The sequence below is a fragment of the Schistocerca nitens genome, chromosome 9 (genome assembly GCF_023898315.1).
Source record: "Schistocerca nitens isolate TAMUIC-IGC-003100 chromosome 9, iqSchNite1.1, whole genome shotgun sequence".
Taxonomy (NCBI): Eukaryota; Metazoa; Arthropoda; class Insecta; order Orthoptera; family Acrididae; genus Schistocerca; species Schistocerca nitens.
In genome coordinates, this window is record NC_064622.1 from 210056055 (window position 1) to 210076116 (window position 20062).

The 20062-nt window shown below is 42.7% G+C and overlaps 1 protein-coding gene across 1 annotated transcript in view; it reads right to left on the minus strand.

Moving 5' to 3' along the window:
* LOC126204115 (odorant receptor 43a-like) overlaps positions 1–20062 on the minus strand; it is a 51660-nt gene that overhangs the window by 656 nt on the left and 30942 nt on the right. The window contains exons 3-4 of the mRNA XM_049938530.1: positions 11469–11570; positions 1277–1432 (exon numbers count right to left, since the gene is read on the minus strand). Of these exons, the coding sequence (XP_049794487.1) occupies positions 1277–1432; positions 11469–11570 (258 nt within the window). The remainder of the gene's footprint in view (positions 1–1276; positions 1433–11468; positions 11571–20062) is intronic.

Sequence of the window (20062 nt, forward strand, 5' to 3'; positions counted from 1 at the left end):
ATCACTCCTGTGTTTAATTACTTCCAAACTTCATCCACTTTGCACTGAACCATAAATTGATTACTCAGAAGCATTGTTGTGTGGGAGTGGATAATATTATGTATTAGTTTTCCCAATATATCTGTCTTTCTCCATGATTTTTTAGAATGTCATTGTCTTTACAAATATCAGTACCATATCTAAAGCAGTTTGTGAGTAGTACAGACAGTACCTGTCGAGATTTTATATGCAAGTTGAGACAGGACGTGAGTCACGTGCTTTGAGTGGTTATAGTGTTGGTAATGCTGGACAAAAAAACTTCAAATGAATGCATGCCCTTTTCGTAACTGTATCCGACTTACAACTGCTTCAAAATCATGGGCGTTAGTCACATGTCCTCCTTCACCAGCACTCACATGCAAATACAACAAATGTGACCTTAAGCAACACAGTGCTCTCTTTACTGACCATTTAAATGTACATTTAACTTGTGATCTGGTATTATTGATGACGAACTCATTGGTCTAGTTTGTTTTGGATAACCGTCTTAATGGAGCAGGTTATCGTGATTTCCTTCAGAATGTGTTACCAGATTACTTGAGAGATATTCCTTTGCCAAAACGGTGCCTTGTGTACTTTCAGCACAGCGGTACTCCTGCACTTCCCATATGGCAGCTGACACAGTACCCAACTGTAATATATCTTGGGCGTTGGATCGCACGCCTTGAGTCGTTTCTTGGCCATCGAGATCACCCAATCATACTCCATTACATTGCTGTTTGTGGGGTTGGTTTAAGAGCAAAGTCTATTTGAACAGAATGGATACAAAGGAGGAATTTTTAACACGTATTTGACATGTGAAACCTGAAGGACAGTAGGAAATAGTTCAGATCAGCAACACAGCAGCTGTCTACGAGAGCTGCAAAATGCATTGAAGTTGAAGGTGGACTTTTTGAACATTTTTTGTGAAGAAATATACGAGGTTAAACAAAACGTTTATCCTGGTCTCCCTTTTTTGAAATGATGCAGGTGAACTATTTTGGATTTTTTCACTAGTTTTGAAATAGCTCATTTGTTCTTCCCTGCAAATGCGGAAAGTACAGTCTAGCGGACTCACATGGTCGGAGCATCAGAGGGGATTCTCCTTTGTATTGCAGTCACTCTTTGTGGCAGTCATACTGCAGCTAGGCAATAAATGTTCTATGGATATCCTTTGCTGGTACGCACAGATCCCAGCAGTTCGACATCGCATATAGGTAGGGATCACTGGTTAAACAGTAGCTGAGCTGAGACTGACCGAGAGGAACGCGGCCCTGTCGATGGGGTAGCAGTAGCCGGCAGTGAGGACGAGGCGCTTCTGGGCGCGGCACAGCAGCAGGCGGAGGGCGCGCTTGAAGGCCGCGCTCGACCCCACCCAGGAGCAGCTGTACCCTGCCGTCGATACCGCTTCTGCCTGTTGACACCCATACGTGACGTCTCACTCCCTCTGTGGATCGTACTGCGTTGATTAACTTAGAAAGAGCTATAGATTAGTTGTTAGATTCATACTGGTCTAACTGAAAACCATGGAAAAGCTTGTAAACCCCATTACAAAGGAGCTGTAGGAGAGTGCATATTGCACCTGTATTAAGTGATCTTCGTAATCGTCATATTGGGATTACATTAAGACTCAGACGTTAGCCATTGTTCATCTTGGGACTTGGAGATGAAATGTAACCTCGTGGAGGCCACAGGCTATTTGTGGATGATATGGTTGTGTCAGGTAACACTGGAGACATGTAGGCTAGCGAATTAAACCATGGTGAGACAATGAACTTCTATGGAATTAAGATGAGAAGACAAGTAGTGTGGAACATAACAGCCGGCCACGGTGGCCGAGCAGTTCTGGGCCCTTCCGTCCAGAAACACGCGACTGCTACAGTCGCAGGTTCGAATCCTGCCTCGGGTAGGATTCTAATGTGTAATGTCCTTAGGTTTAATAAGTTCGGCTTATAGGGGGACTGATGACCTCAGATGTTAAGTCCCACAGTGCTCAGAGCCATTTGATCCATTCTTGAACATAAGAGAAGGGAACGACCTCTTGTATCGGCCGTGGAATCGCTACCGGACCATCTGAGACAGATGCTCGCACACGGATGGTCAGCATAATGACAGGAGGAAGGACTCACACACGGCCAGCCCATTCCGCTTGTATTTGGCGGGTCGCTTGTGTACAACCTAATGTGAAAGACTATGAGATAATTTGGTTCAACAACCCACCGTCTGTGCATAATCTAATGTGAAAGACTGAGATAATTTGACTCAACAACCCAAGGTTTTGCGAAAACTACCCTAAAGTTAATGACGTGCAGTCGACTGAGAATTGATGAGCTCGATAAATAAATGAAAACTGAGGATTTAGCATCAACGTATGCAGTTCACAAATTTTATTAGAAATTGATAAATGAAACTTCCAATTATGTGCCCATAAGTTAAGGGCTGGTCATCAAAATCACCGATGGCGTAACGATCAAGCTACCTGTCTGCGCGCTGAAGAAACTGTCTCTGATTCCCAGTTGAATTCTGCAGGGTGTTCAAACTATTTTCCGTTTTGATACTAGTGTGTATGGGAGGAGTCATAAGATAAGTAAATCAATAAGGAAAATAAGAAGTTGAAAATTTGTTTTTTCAAATGTCTGTGATCAACACTGCTGGAAATAAAGTAGTCCACCCTTTCAGAGATTTCCTGTTGACTCAAGATTTATTATTTCAACAGTGCATTTGGAGTACATAAAATGTTCACAGATCAATAGCACAAGAGGTTCTGAAGTTCTAAAGATGGAAATTATTCGGAAATGTATCATGCGTAATTTGTGATAAATAAAGTCCTTCTTCACCTGCTGTATGACTTTCTATGTTACCTAGCCGTGTTAACTACAAATAGCCCATTTACTAAAATGGTCGCTATTCTCCTGCATGACGTAATGTCACACCTTTATTATCTTAATATGGGTTTTGTGTGATTAACATGTCACTGCAGCTTAGTTCTGCTACGTCCTGTATTTGTATGTTCCCAAACTCGCTTTGAGTCGAGCTCAAGCTCACTGTCCATTAAGTGTGATAAGCTGATCTTCCACAAGCTCGTGCCTCTAAAATTCCTTTGCCTTGGGATGTTAATAACAGCAACAGTGGCCTAATGGTCGGAAAAACTGATTGGACATGTTTCAGCACCGAGTAATGCTTTGGTCGCAGGGCCAGCGGCAATTTCCTTGAGCAACTCTTTCCTTACGGGTACATAAGCGACAGTCGAAATGTTTGTGGCCTCAATCTCTAGGAAAATATGCGTTTGCGGACGCCACATAATTCGATGAAAACTCCTCATTATCTATCGATGAACTTCAGGGGCAGTTTTCTCTAAAACGGGGTAAGGGAGACGCGGTGGAATGACCAAATATCTTATAGCCATTCATTTTAGTTTATACATTAGTGACTTGCTAAATATGAACCAAATCGATTGGCTGTATTTGAGGCCTACCCCTGTGAGGACGTTGTGGTCTTCTCAGGGTTTATTCAACAGCACCTAACGTAGCCTCTGTTTCTGATTAACACTCGTCATCCAATATCACCTTCGCAATAATTTTTTAAGTGGCTAATTTTCTGGTGGATGATTTTATCAAAATGTTGTTGCCAGAGAAGTATAATTAGTACATGAGTTAGGGTAGTTGCAGAAAGAGACGATATGGGGGGAACGATATAGGAAGAGGGGTTATGCAGAAAGGGCTTTTAGCCAAGGGACCAATGGGCTACGAACAAATGGAGGTACAATTTATTCGTATATCGTACCACAGCCATGAAGTCTTCAAAAAACGGTGTCATGATTCCACCCTGCTGCTGCGTAATTAACACGCGTTTACGTCATCACGTTTCGCATGCTTGACCAGTTTTGGTCTTTCAGGCCATTCTCATGTTGTCAGTACCAACAGCATTCGACAATGGCCTGCAAGGCTGAAATTTTCCAATTATGCCAAAAGCAAAAAGTTAACACTTGTTAGTTAAACAACACCCTAGGAGCAATCAGGACATTGTCCTTTAAAACATCTAACTATTTTAATACGAAAAAATAAATACATAGGTAATGTTATTTAGAGAAATAAGATGAATAAAACGAAGAGAAGGAAATAGATTTACACATAAGATACATATCAGTGAGGTATTCGAGAGATACAGTAAAAGAGCGGAACGGTAGAGGTGGATAACTGAATGAGGAGTAGGAGAGAAAAATTGGACGGATATGCGGTTTTCGGTCACAAATGAGTTATTTGAAATACTCGCGACGTCCTTGAAATATGAACAGAAAAGGAGAAAAATTATGAAACGAATTGGAGGCATAGGAAGGCACTTGAAACATCGCGCCACTATTAGCCACAGATTTACAGAACACCTTTGTATTATAAGATTAATTTAACTGAAGATTAAAGATGGTAATGAATAACATTAAGCTGAAAAATAATTTAGGTTAAATGAGAAAAGTAATACTTAAGGAATTGGCAAAATAACGCTACCTGACAATATAAAATTGAACAACTACGACACATGGCTGGATGTCGATGTACCTAAGTACATGTACACTGCGCCAAAGATCATTAGGTGGCTTCTGCGTAATGACCATGAGAAAATTCGAGAAATTAGATGCAATAAAGAGGCTTACTGACAATCATTCTTCACAAGTTGGAGCGCTCAGTTAGTGATACATAAAGTGCACTCCGCCAAACACCATTAGGTGGCTTTTGGAGAATGATGCGGACGTAGATAGCACTGATGCTCAAATCATTATAGGCATTGAAAGCTGGGTAAAGCCGGATATAAGCTCAGCCGAAATTTCTGCGAAGAACGTGTTTGTTGCCGTCAGAAGGTGTTCATTCTTTCCGCACGCTATACGAGATTGGAATAATAGAGAATTGTGAAGGTGGTTCGATAAACCCTCTGCCAGGCACATAAATGTGATTTGCAGAGTATCCATGTAGAGGTAGACATTTAGGACATCTAGCGCTTCCTACGTACCTCTCATGCGACAGTACTGGGGTGTAACATTTAGTAGGATAATACTCGTTCACACATGGCAGTTGTCTCAGCGGTCTGTGTGATGTTAAGGTACTCCCATCGCCAAGAAGATCACCAGAGTTTCCGTAGGCAGAACACGTATGGGACCAGTTCGTAGGTCAACTGTATCCCAATGTCAGCATCCAGAAAATCAAGGAGAAGTTGCAACAGTTATTCTCCAGGAGAGGACACAACGACTTTATGACTTCCATCCCAAGTCAGTCAGTGCATGAATCCAGGCTAGAGAAAGTGCAATGTCATACTGATAAACAGGCCTATATTGCCTAGTTCTTTGTAAATTTGACTCGAATTCACATCAATTACCCTCTGAAACGTTTAAGTATCATTTCGGTTCCTCTTCCCCACCTAGGTCCCTGAGCCGGCCGGGGTGGCCGAGCGGTTCTAGGCGCTACAGTCTGGAACTGCGCGACCACTACGGTCGCAGGTTCGACTCCTGCGTCGGGCATGGATGTGTGTGATGTCCTCAGGTTAGTTAGGTTTAAGTAGTTCTAAGTTCTAGGGGAGTGATGACCTCAGAAGTTAAGTCCCATAGTGCTCAGAGCCATTTGAACCAATTTTAGGTCCATCACTATGAGGATGCATATCATGTGTACTTTAAATACACTCTGTAATGGCCCTGAGCGTAACGTATCTTTGGCACTGGACGAGGTTAGTTTGCGTTAGCCAAAAATGCCTTTGGAGTGACAGAGGCAGCATTACCAACACCTCACTGACCCTGAACAACGTCAGGTAATAGGATTACGAAAATCAGGATGATCATTCTGGCATACTGCAGGAAGATTTGGCAGGTATGTAGCTAGTGTACGTGATTTCTGACAGCGGTAGTTATGAGAATATACAGTCGCAACAGGACTGGGCTGTGGGCGGCCGCGTGGCGCTGCCGAGACGGACGACCTTCGTGATGGCAGGGATATTTCGCATCTGCAGCATCTGCAGCAGCAGTTTGATCAGCAGTTGGCATCACAGTGACACAACGAACAGTTACAAATTGGTTACTTCAAGAACAGCTCCGAGATATACGCCCTGTAGCGTGCATTCCACTGAGCCCAAAACCACCGCTATTCACGACTTCAGTGGTGTCAAACGAGACCTTATTGGGGGCGCGGTGGGGGTTTGTTTTGTTGTCTGATGAACGGTGGTCCTGCTTCAGCGCCAGTAATGGCTGTGTGTTGGTTACAAGGACGCCAGCTGAGGGCCTACGTTTCTTAAAACTTTACCTTTGGATTTAATAAAGAATATCCACTCTGCAATCTTAAAACAGCATCTTTGGATTTAATGAAGTTCCTCAGCTTTATCTCAAATTGCTTTTTTCGATCTACGTTTTTAAAATAAATTTCAGACCCTCTCAATGATCCGCCACTTGAGCTAATCGCACACCCAGACGTACGAGGAATGGCCGGATTAGTGACAATCTAGTGTGCTGAATTCCAAAAGCGAATAGAGAGAGAGAGAGAGAGAGGGGGGGGGGGGTGGGGGGGAGGCAGGGAGAGCGAGAGAAATATATATACTGAGAAACAGTATACAGAGAAATGCAGAAACAGAAGGAAGTTTATTCTTTCATCCTAAAAATTGTAACTTAATAAAATCTTTATATGTTTTATATTAAAAGAAAGAATGGGCCAGAAAACCAAATACAAGGTTAAGAAAACATGATACAAGATTAAATTGAAATTAGGTCATGTGCAGGATATCAACATGCTAAATTTCTCTGAATTGTTATCGTAATACTGTGTCATTCCCAGTAAAGCAAACCCATAACTTACTCAAGTTAAAGAAAAATGTTAATAAGTAACAAATCAAATTCATTAAAGAATCCCACAATAAAATCTTTAAGTACATAAAGAGCTTCATTGGTAAAAGAAATTAGAATCAATCAGATTGAGAGGTCATCAACATTTAGAGTTCTCCGTGTAGTGAACTGACTTCACCGCCTTCGCTTTGATTGGAAGTTTGGCCCTGTGCCTGTAACGCACACTGTGGAAGAAATTAGTCACCCATAGATGAGGTCACACTAATACCACGTAACGCCACTTGTAGCCGTCATAGTGGCCTATTTTCGGCGAATGAGAGAGCCCACAAGATTTGCAGACATGTTTTATCCACCTGAAGTCATTCATTGCTGATTAGACCCCGTAGAGGTACCAAAATTGCAATAACTGTGACTGCTACGTTTCGTCCACTGTTCCACATTTCATATGAAATTATGCGAGGGGCGTTCATTCAGAAACACAACACCTTTTTTTCTCAACCAGTTGGTTTAAAAGTTCGAGATTTGTTGTGGGACAACGTGGAATATTCCTGCTCAAGACGCCATAGTCTCATGAAATTCCGATACGTGAGGGCGCCTTCAAAATGGTGCCTGTAACGGAGGTGCGTTCCAAGCAGAGATCTATCATTTAGTTCCTTTGACGAAAAAGCAGAGCATGGAAGATACTCACAGGCGCTTACACAATATCTACGAAGGCCTGACAGTGAACAAAAGCACGGCGAGCCGTTGTGACAGGCGTCTGTCATCATCGCAAAAGAGATGGCGCAAATCTGTCAGATCTCCCGCGTGCCGACCGGCAGCACGCAGCTGCGACTCCTGCAGTGTTGGAACGTGCGGACACTCTCATTTCATGTGATCGACGGATCACAATCAAACACTTCGCTACTTAGGTGACGTCTCCGTTAGTAGTACTGACACACTCTGTAACGACAACTGTACATATAATAATTTCTTTTATTTATGAATTTAGATAAATTAATGTAAGCAATGTTTTGAACTTCTTTTTCGGTTCGTATCGTGAAGTTAAAGAAACTGTGAGTAACTTTTGAAATGAATATTATTATTTATGTTGGATGTCAAATAATGTGGTAATCAAAAGGAAGTGTATTTAATGTTAAAACTATTGTAAGATGTGAAAATTGTAATTTATACACTTGGTCCATACGTAGGTAATGCATTAGGATATGTGTAGTAGAAAACCTGTGGTGAATACCCTACCTGTAGGGGAGCGGGAAAAGGTGGAGGCAGGCGAGCGCGGGAAAACGCACACTGGGCGCGGTTCGGCACAACGGGCTCAGTATAACAGTCGGAGTGCTGAATCGGTCAGAGGAACATGTACTGTACCGAGGCGGCTACCCAGGAAAAGTGGATTCCATTGAGCCTGGGATGCACCGATTCCGACGACTACTTGGCATGGCTATATTCTGAGGCACAAAATTGGAAAAATTACGACGCTAAGAAGATGGAAAGTGCCGATGTAGTGTGAGCCTTAGCCGTGCTTGTATGTGTGCCGTGCTGCCCGCTATCTCGCTGCCCGCCAACCGCCGCACCGACTTGCACAGGTCAAACATTTATTTCATCTTTAGAAGTGTATCTGTGTGGACCAGTGTCGAAAATGTTTCTAACTGTTCAATAATAACGTGACTTTTACCAGAATTGCTTTAGCCATGACTTATCCTGATCACTGACCTAGACAGGATCCTTACCTCGTATGGTGCAACCCGAGTATCCATGAACTGAAAGTTTAAAAATTAGTGTTAATAAGAATTATCAGTAGATCAATCTATGCAATAAAGAAGTTTAAAAGTTCTGTGTGTTATTGCAAATGTTGGTAAAGAACGAAAGTATGACTAAATTGGAAGAGAGTTTTTTGCATTGAGTTAGCGATGCTATTTAATTAATTTGAGACAGAACTAATGACAGTTAAATTATTCAGAAGTAAGACAAAAGAGTAGTTATCCATAGATTGATAATTTTGAGTGTTAATTTGCCTTTTAGTACTTAACAGTTTCAGTATAACGACCATAACTGTTTCAGGCCCCCCCCCCCCTTTTCTCTTGTCCATTCTTTCAAACCTTGAAATGTGCTGATCAGATTTGACCAGTAAAGTTAAGTTCTATATTGAACCTAAGGTTATTAGTGTTGTTTTCCAATTTTAATAGTGACATTGTATGTGTGCTTTCAAAACTGCTCATCCTAGGACAATCTATGCCCGATTTCAGTCTGATCAATATACAAAATGCAGTTCGTAGTAATCATTGCTGTGTGGTGTTGTGTGAATTTATCTCGTCCAAATTAGTACAAAAAGAGAAAACTTTAGTTCAGTGGATTTTTCTGGTTCCAAACTTCGCCATATAACGCATCATTACTACGTGTTACTATGCTTGTACATGCACCCACTTGTACAAGGAAAAACTCACTCATTGCCTAAGTAGGCTGGCGACCGAATTATTAATTATAGGTAGCATCTACTGTGTATACTTCTTGCCCATGCGAACGAGCAATTATACTTTACATTTGCTTGATGCATCACTGTAGTTATTGACTGAGTACAAGTCCGATCTTGCTTCTATTAGGTACACGCGGCCAACTTATGTACTAAAATCCTTGTTTATAAGGTGAAGCCCGTGAACTTATTACAGTACAGGTTTTATAGAGCTAACGTACGTCCTCACAGCTCCATTCCGCCAGTACCTCGTCTCCTACCTTCCAGACTTCACAGAAGCTCTCCTGCGAAACTTGCAAAACTAGCACTCCTGGAAGAAAGGATATTGTGGAGACATGGATTAGCCACAGCCTGAGGGGATGTTTCCAGAATGAGATTTTCATTCTGCAGCGGAGTTCTGGAAATATCCCCCAGGCTGTGGCTAAGCCATGTCTCCGCAATATCCTTTCTTGCTGGAGTGCTAGTTCTGCAAGGTTTCAGAACAGCTTCTGTGAAGTTTGGGAACTGGGAGACAAGGTACTGGCGGAATTGGAGCTGTAAGGACAGGTCGGTAGTCGTGCTAGTGTTGCTCAGTTGGCAGAGCCCCTGACCGTGAAAGGCAAATGTCCTGAGTTCGAGTCTCAGTCGGCCATTCATTTTCAATCTGCCAGGATGTTTCATATTAGCGCACACTCCACTGCAGAGTGTAAATCTCATTCTGGGAACTCCGAAGTGTATTGTGCTACCCTCACTCAAGTGTACGCAAGCAAGATAAGCTCACAGAATTCCATTGGACTGTTCTTCCTCACCCACCTCACAGCCCGAGTCTTGCACCTTCTGACTATCATCTGTCTGGCCCAGTGAATGATGCACTCCACGGGAAGCAGAACGTGGATGATGGGGGACTGTTTGGTGCAGCAAGACGCTGGTTCCTTTATCGACAAGTGAAATGGTACTCTTCTGGCATTAGGGCCTCCCCGTAAGGTGGCTCAAGGCCGTCGCGTTGAACGGAGATCATGTTGATAAATTGGGTTTGGTAGCCGAAAGAATGGGGAGTAATAATATGTTGCATAGGAATCCTGAATAAAATCAACCTGATTTCAGAAAAAAAATGCATTGCGTTACTTATTGAACCTCCCTCGAAAATATATAACGGATCAGTCTAGATGCAACGGGGCGTCTGACTGTTCGTGAAAGCTATAACTAACGCTTTCAGCCGTATGAACACAGTGGCTCTCATGGAAGACGTGAGTGTCCACAGATATCATGAGGAGTATAAGAAAATACAATAACTGTCACCAAGAATGTCGAAACAAACATCCTGGTTCACGTTCCTAGTATCCTGAAAGAGAGTTCCCACGTCATGGTTCGAAAAACATCCAAAAAACATCGCAGAACCACTTCCTGTATGAACTACAAATTACACACTCTACAAGTATTGGACTGTTCCTGCACTCGAACTTTGCAACATTTAAAAGAGGCCTAAACGCGATTTTTCGGACCACAATGAATGCCACCAATCAGCTAATGAAAACTCGTAGCTTTACGTGCTGCTGTGATCAATCTCCTTGTGCAAGGTACCCGACTGTATGTGTCCAATGCACTCAGATCCCTTATGAACGGACCTGAAGTCGCTCACGACAGCAGTTTCTCTCATTGACCAGGCATGAAACTCGTATACGGTTCCAACCCGTTAGGGATTTCCACGACCAGTGTGCTCACTCCATGTTACGTGACTGTGGGTTTAAAATTCCTCGTAGAGTCCGTGTTTATTTACCAATAAATCGGGAAACTTCGTTCACGTTGTGGTCTTTGCCATGTTCCGGCACGATAGCTCTTTACTGGCATTGTGTCTAGTCTCTATGTCGACCTCGTCTGTTTCCATACAATGAACTGACGCCTTTTCAAAGCCACGATCTACGACAGAGGTAGAGAGTCACTTGAACGCCTGGCACTACAGTACTACATCCCCTATAGTGCTCAAGAGCAACTAGTGTGCTCATTTCAGGGTTGCCATATTTCGTTCGGTCAGCTTGTGAGCTCCACCGCTTCACACTACAGTGTTCGATGTGAGTTAAATCATAGTAGCCATCCCACATTATTCCAGCTAATACATGTTACGTGGAATTCACAGGCACACGTCTGAATCCACACGAAACTCATCATCACACAGCTATCTACTTGGAGTGAACTCACCTCTTCGGTCACGCTGTGAGCTGCCCAGCAGTACAGGAAGACTTGGCCTCCAGGCACCGGAAGGAAGGCCACGCACTGGAACACTGCGGCGAGCTCTGTACTCTGAGGGACAGAAAACGATGAGAATGGGTGTGGACTGTACGCAGGAGCGGCGAGGCACGGAATAGATGTATATTACAGATATAGTTGTGTGTGTGTGTGTGTGTGTGTGTGTGTGTGTGTGTGTGTGTATGTGTGTGTGTGTGTGTGTGTCCAACGTCTGCTCCTGAACCACGTGAGTCATTTAAACCAAACTTGGAACACATATCCTTTACTATCAGCAAATATCGCTGTGGGGATAAGAACCGTCTATCTAATGTAGTTCAGGAGATATGTAGTCATAAACAAGGAGAATATTGAAAAAATGTCGAATCTTTTCTGACGGAGAAATGTCTTACTCGTACTTCTGTGCTACTAACTGTATTCGCAATCATTTTCGCGGACAGTATCCAGGTATGCCGCTAAATGCATCTGCTAGGTATATCATGGTATCACATCTAGTTTTAGGAGACGACGTCTTAAACACATAAATGCGTGAGCCACATTGTGTACGACATTTTAACTTGTTAATTCTGTTCTGTTAACTCTCTCCCAACAGATTTTGCAGACAGTATCCACGTATGGCGCTGAACGCGCCTACAAAATTGTGTTGTTGTGTATATATAGATCAGGAGGTATGATGTCATAAGCACTTAGATGCGTGAAGAATTTATGTATGATGCATGAATTTTCAATACATTTACTCTTTACTAATGAGACTCTCATACAGCCGAGTCGGTTTTTAGGTAATTCCTAACGCGTGGTAGAGCTTTTGACAGATTTCAACTCCGAAGTGCTAACAGCTGTAGGACAAAATATTAGCCAGCTATACAGCTATGAAGAGGTATTGAAATAGAGAGGTTTACAAAACCGCGTTGTGGACACGTGAGGCAGCTGCTCCTGGCGTTCAGAAATTGTCGCGATCATGCTTCTTATTTAGGTTACTGCACTTATACATTGGTACATTACGCATATTTCTTTATACGACTATTTCATAATTTCAAAGGTGCTTTCATGAATATGTGGAAGTGAATTTCTTTCGGAATGTCATTACAAATAGAGCTCATATTTGTTTCAGTTTCTTATAGAAAATTGGCAGAATGAATACTTAGACAATTTCGGCAATCAGACAGTATAAAAGTAAAAGAAAATGAAGATCCACGACTTTCAAAATTAACTTAATTTGTCCGTAACGGGGCAACGTGTCGACAGGTGAATATTTTTTCCATTTCATTTGGTACGGAATACTGCAAACAAATGACAGTTACACAAACTGTGATACTACAAATACATAGTGGCAGCTACCACATAAACTGGTTAAAATAAGTTTTGTGGCCTCTATATATCTGTGAAAGTGCAAGGACGTTGACTGAGGGTTGGTTGATTGCTTGATTTGGGGGAGGAGACAAAACAGTGAGGTCATCTGTCCCATCACATAAGGTAAGTATGGGGTAGGAAATCGGCAGTGCCCTTTCAAAGGAACCGTCCCGGCAATTGCCTGGAGCAAATTAGGGAGATCATGACAAACGTAACTCTGGATGGCGGGACGGGGGTATGAACTGTCGTCCTCCCGAACGGGACTCCAGTGTGCTAACTGTTGCGCCACATTGCTTGGTGTCGATTGAAGGAAGGTCAGGATGCTAAAGGAGAAGCCTAAAGGAAAAACAAATAACTTTACTGCTTTATAAACATAAAATAAAACCCAAACTAATGGCCGTCTGACCGAAAGGCTCCATCTCAGCACATCTATGAATTAAATATCTTCTTCTGGGGAGAATTCAGTATCATGTTGCTCCACCTCTTGGTTTGTAGCAAGCAGAAGCCCTCCTTGGCCTTGTGCCCACAAGGTGATAGAGAAATTGGTGTTCGAGCTTGTCACATGATACGGTCATCGATCACCTGAGGTACGTTCCTGCCACGATACAGAAGTCTCTAATGGTCCCAGGCATTCTCATCTTGCTCGATATAAGTAGTTAAAGCAGACCATTCTAGTCGGTTTACTTGAGTAAGATCTTCATAGGGATGTGGGCCATTCCTTCATAGAGATTAGTGCCAGCAGTTGTAGGAAGTGTTGGGGAGTGAATACCTGGTCACCAGCACTGTGAAGACTAGTGCAGGGTTGGCTCAGGTGACTGTCAGCGTAGGGAAGTTATGTAGAAATTTTACGAACAAGGATCAGGTAGTGACAGTGGGTGGAGCAGGGAACATTCTTTAGAGGGACGGGGAATATGATGTAGGTGGTGACCTGGTAAAAGTAGCCACTCAAACTGGTAGCTCTAATGTACATTTCGCGCAACTGTTTCAGCGTCATGATCGGCCTAAATCTACATCTACATACATACTCCGCAATTCACCATACGGTGCGTGGCGGAGGGTACCTCATATCACACCTAGCATCTTCTCTCCCTGTTCCACTCCCAAACAGAACGAGGGAAAAATGACTGGCTATATGCCTCTGTACGAGCCCTAATGTCTCTTATCTTATCTTTGTGCTCTTTCCGCAAAATATAAGTTGGCGGCAGTAAAATTGTACTACAGTCAACCTCAAATGCTGGTTCTCTAAATTTCCTCAGTAGCGATTCACGAAAAGAACGCCTCCTTTCCTCCAGAGACTCCCACCCGAGTTCCTGAAGCCTTTCCGTAACACTCGCGTGATGATCAAACCTACCAGTAACAAATCTAGCAGCCCGCCTCTGAATTTCTTCTATGTCCTCCCTCAATTACACCTGATAGGGATCCCAAACGCTCGAGCAGTACTCAAGAATAGGTCATATTAGTGTTTTATAAGCGGTCTCCTTTACAGATGAACCACATCTTCCCAAAATTCTACCAATGAACCGAAGACGACTATCCGCCTTCCCCACAACTGCCATTACATGCCTGTCCCACTTCATATCGATCTGCAATGTTACGCCCAAATATTTAATAGACGTGACTGGAGGGTTTCTTTACCATGATATATATCAATTGTTTCTTAAGGAGTTTCTTGTGAGGGGGGGGGGGGGGGGGAGTGACTATGGGCGTCAAAACACTATTTCATTTGAGTCCATAGAAGTATCATGCCACTGCACTGAACAGATATTTGAATGTTGTGTAGGGTCAGTTGAATTTTCTGAAACTAAACTTTTAATTGTTGTTGTTTATAGAACTCTGACTTTAGAGCATTTTTGTTCAAGCTAGAGAGGGTTCTTAATTCACTTTGTAGGAAGTACCAAAAATTAGTTATATATGGCGACTTCAATATAAATTTTGTATATGATTGTGCAAGAAATAGGATGTTGTTAGGTTTCCTAAATTCATATGCTCTGATGCAGACAGTATTTTTTCCAGCTAGGGTTCAGGGGACAGTAGCGCAGCCATAGACAATATTTTTATTCATTCTTCATTACTAGTTGGTATTCATTTAGTAAAAGGGTGAGTGGCCTTTCAGACCATAATGCACACATTTTAACAGTAAAAGGCTATTGTACTCAAACGAATGTCACATATAATTACAAACTACAAAGAAAAGTGAATCCAACAGCGATTGAGAGTTTTTTAAACCTTGTCAAGGAACAAGAGTGGCAGGATGTTTATAGTGCCAATAACATAGATGACAAATATAGTACTTTCCTCAAAACATTTCTCATGCTCTTTGAGAGTTGCTTCCCATTAGAACGTTGTAAACGGGGTACTAGCAGTAATAGGCATGCTGGGTGGCTGACTGGTGGGATAAGGATATCATGTAGAACAAAGCGGGAATTACATAAAAATGTTAGAAGCAGTCACAATCAAGCTGCTGTAGCCCATGACAAACCGTATTGTAAGGTGCTTAAAAATGTTATCAGGAGGGCAAAGTGTTTGTGGTATGCAAATAGAATAGCTAATTCACAAGATAAAATTAAAAACATATGGCCAGTTGTGAGGGAAGTGTCTAGCCAGCAGCACAAGATCGATGACATAAAGTCAGTTGGTAGTAAAAATATTTCTGTTACTGATAAATCAGATATAAGTACAGTAACTGAGAATCACTTTCTGAGCATTTGCTGGTGAATTAAATAAAAATTCAGTGTCTACAGGGTACTATATAACTTCTTTGGCAAATGTCTTTCCGAGATTGAAGTCTGAAATACTCCCCTGTGATACTGACAAGGGGGAGATTGAGTCTATAACTAAATCACTGAAGACTAAGGACTCTCATGGATATGATGGAGTGCCTAACAGAAAATTGAAGTACTATGTTGCATATGTTAGCCCCGTATTTAGCCATATTTGTAATGTTTCCTTTAGGTGTAGTCAGTTTCCTGAACGATTGAAGTACTCAGTAGTAAAGCCGCTTTATAGAAAAGGAGAAAGGGATAATGTAGACAATTTTAGACCTATTTCTATGCCCTCAGTGTTTCCTAAAGTTATTGAAAAGGCTGTGAATGTAAGGATATTTTATCATTTTATATCCCACGATTAGCTATCAAATGTACTGTTTGGCTTCAAAAGTGGTTTATATAACTGTATATGCTACATTCTCTTTTCTCTGTGAGGTACTGGATGGATTGAACAAAAAGTTTCGAGCGCTAGGCGTATTTTTTATTTAAGTTAAGTGTTCGATAATGTTGATCACAAAATAATGCTCCAGAAGTTGGACCATTACAGAATACAGGGATTAGCTCACAATTGGTTCACCTCTTACTTTAGCAAATGATCATTATTCACAATGTTGAGAATGGCTGTGATGTGGGGTCTGAGTAGGATTTGGTCAAGTGGGGGATGCTCCAGGGATCAGTGTTGGGGCCACTCTTGTTCCTTATTTATATAAATGATATACCCTCTGGTACTGTTGGTAAGTCTACAATATATCTGTTTGCTGAAGACACTTGCTTGATAGTAAAGGATATTGTGTGCAACAATGGCTCGGTTTCATGACCTAAGATCAAGGCTTGTAGAAAATAAAGTAACATTAAATCACAGTAAGACTCAATTTTTAGAGTTTCTAACACAGTTCTACAAAACCTGACGTTTTAATTCCATAGACTGGGCAAATGATGAGTGAAACTGAACAGTTCTAATTTCTATGTGTTCAGAGAGTAAATTGTCGTGGAACCCCTACATTCATGGTCTTGTTCAAAGACTTAATGCTGCCATTTTTACTATTCGAAAGGTATCTGACATGAGTGGTCATTCGACACGAATATTAATCTACTTTGGTTTTTCATTCACTTATGTTGTATGGTATTATAGTTGAGGGTAACTTTTCCCATTCTAAAAGGATATTTTTGGCTCAGGAACAGGTGGTTCAGGCAATAAATGGTGTAACTTCACGAACCTCTTTTCGACACCTGTTCACGAATCTGGGTATTTTGACATTGGCCTGTCAACATATATATATTCCTTACTGTCATTTCTTGTTAACAGTATTAGCTTATTCCCAAGAATAAGCAACTTTCACTCAGTTAATACCCGGCAGAAATAAAACCCGCATTTGAATCGGACTTCCTTAAATCTTGTGCAGAAAGGTGTGCAGTATACTGCTGCATCCATTTTCAGTAAGCTACCACTAGAATTCAGAAGTCTTAGCAGCAATCCACACGCTTTCAAATCGAAACTGAAGAGTTTCCTTAAGGTAACTCCTTCTTTTCTGTCGAGTAGTTCCTTGAAAAATTAAGCTGATTCTTGTTGTATAACTGCTTGCATTTACTTAAAGTTATGGATTGACACTTTTCGCATCAGAAATATATTACTTTTATCTGTTATTACTTTTATGTTGTAATTTAATGTACTGACACGTTCCATGACCTTGGAGATTTGCTTCTCAATTTTGTCCTACGGAACTTGACGTGTAAATAAATCAAATAAATGAAATACACGTTATGTAAACGTTTATAATATGTTTTCACGTTTCTACACACGATTAACTGGAGACGCACACAGTTGGGACAGACAGATTCTGTACAGTTAGGTGAATAAGACAGTGATGAGCTTAGACGTCTAGTCTGTTCAAATCCTTTATCAGCAGCAGCATTACTTGTACTCCGTGATTTCCTGTTAGATCAACAAACTGCTTATATTACTGCATTTATCTCACCGATATCTGTTTTTGTGACGTCAAAAGTGACCAAGCTCTATTACAAAACAAATTTGATACCTATATCTCGATTATTGATGAATGTGCAAGAAAGTATTGCTGTTGGTTTTATGAGCCCATGACCACCTTTCCGTCTATGTGGAGACATATTACAAATATCTGAATGTCCATCCTTGTAATATATCCTTACAAGGACTTCGCCTATTCAGTAGACAGGAAAGTTAAAGCACCTGCAGCTGCATCTTTCCATTTACTGTATTTACCCAACCAGTTTCGGTGTCCCATTACACCATCTTCAGAGGTCTGTGTAAAAAACAACAACGATAACACATTCAGGTTAACAAAAATACTGTTAAAAGGTTGGTGTAAACATTCAGAGGTCAACAATATATCCAAGGGAATATATTAAATACAGGTTAGACCTTATATATACACTCCTGGAAATGGAAAAAAGAACACATTGACACCGGTGTGTCAGACCCACCATACTTGCTCCGGACACTGCGAGAGGGCTGTACAAGCAATGATCACACGCACGGCACAGCGGACACACCAGGAACCGCGGTGTGGGCCGTCGAATGGCGCTAGCTGCGCAGCATTTGTGCACCGCCGCCGTCAGTGTCAGCCAGTTTGCCGTGGCATACGGAGCTCCATCGCAGGCTTTAACACTGGTAGCATGCCGCGACAGCGTGGACGTGAACCGTATGTGCAGTTGACGGACTTTGAGCGAGGGCGTATAGTGGGCATGCGGGAGGCCGGGTGGACGTACCGCCGAATTGCTCAACACGTGGGGCGTGAGGTCTCCACAGTACATCGATGTTGTCGCCAGTGGTCGGCGGAAGGTGCACGTGCCCGTCGACCTGGGACCGGACCGCAGCGACGCACGGATGCACGCCAAGACCGTAGGATCCTACGCAGTGCCGTAGGGGACCGCACCGCCACTTCCCAGCAAATTAGGGAGACTGTTGCTCCTGGGGTATCGGCGAGGACCATTCGCAACCGTCTCCATGAAGCTGGGCTACGGTCCCGCACACCGTTAGGCCGTCTTCCGCTCACGCCCCAACATCGTGCAGCCCGCCTCCAGTGGTGTCGCGACAGGCGTGAATGGAGGGACGAATGGAGACGTGTCGTCTTCAGCGATGAGAGTCGCTTCTGCCTTGGTGCCAATGATGGTCGTATGCGTGTTTGGCGCCGTGCAGGTGAGCGCCACAATCAGGACTGCATACGACCGAGGCACACAGGGCCAACACCCGGCATCATGGTGTGGGGAGCGATCTCCTACACTGGCCGTACACCACTGGTGATCGTCGAGGGGACACTGAATAGTGCACGGTACATCCAAACCGTCATCGAACCCATCGTTCTACCATTCCTAGACCGGCAAGGGAACTTGCTGTTCCAACAGGACAATGCACGTCCGCATGTATCCCGTGCCACCCAACGTGCTCTAGAAGGTGTAAGTCAACTACCCTGGCCAGCAAGATCTCCGGATCTGTCCCACATTGAGCATGTTTGGGACTGGATGAAGCGTCGTCTCACGCGGTCTGCACGTCCAGCACGAACGCTGGTCCAACTGAGGCGCCAGGTGGAAATGGCATGGCAAGCCGTTCCACAGGACTACATCCAGCATCTCTACGATCGTCTCCATGGGAGAATAGCAGCCTGCATTGCTGCGAAAGGTGGATATACACTGTACTAGTGCCGACATTGTGCATGCTCTGTTGCCTGTGTCTATGTGCCTGTGGTTCTGTCAGTGTGATCATGTGATGTATCTGACCCCAGGAATGTGTCAATAAAGTTTCCCCTTCCTGGGACAATGAATTCACGGTGTTCTTATTTCAATTTCCAGGAGTGTATATTAGTTCAAATCTGAATTGAAATGAAAAAAAAAATGAGAATGTTAGGAGCCTGAGATTGCCTATTTAGCTTGTAACAATGTCCTGGGGAAACTAAGTTCGATTCGTGGGACATACTGTCATTACGATAACGATACTGATGTACCACATTGCATCATTCATTATGAATGCCATCACATGTTAATGGTACTCGGTTGATTAAATTTCATTACTTGAAGATAACTTCCAAACTTTTATTTGACCATAGAGCTAATTCGCTGGTTACATGTAACCCTAATCTTCATTCTTCTCTTTGTGGTGGGCACTGAGCTTAGCCTCAGTCACGACAAGTTGCGGACGCCTGTTGGTACTTATGTTGTTAGGTCAGCATCTTAAGCTGTGTCTGGAATCTATTTTCATAGGTAGTGAGATCTTTAATTAGGGGTGGCATAGGCATTTGAAAGAAAAGTCACAAGTCACCACGGTGGAAATGAACTGGAAGGCGGGTAGGTATGGGCCTTTACCATGCCACCAACTCACATGCGACCGTTTCATGGATGTACTGTGAGTTCCGCAAACTGTAGAAAATTGCCGCCGAAAGTGTTTGTATAGTTGGTAGAGTT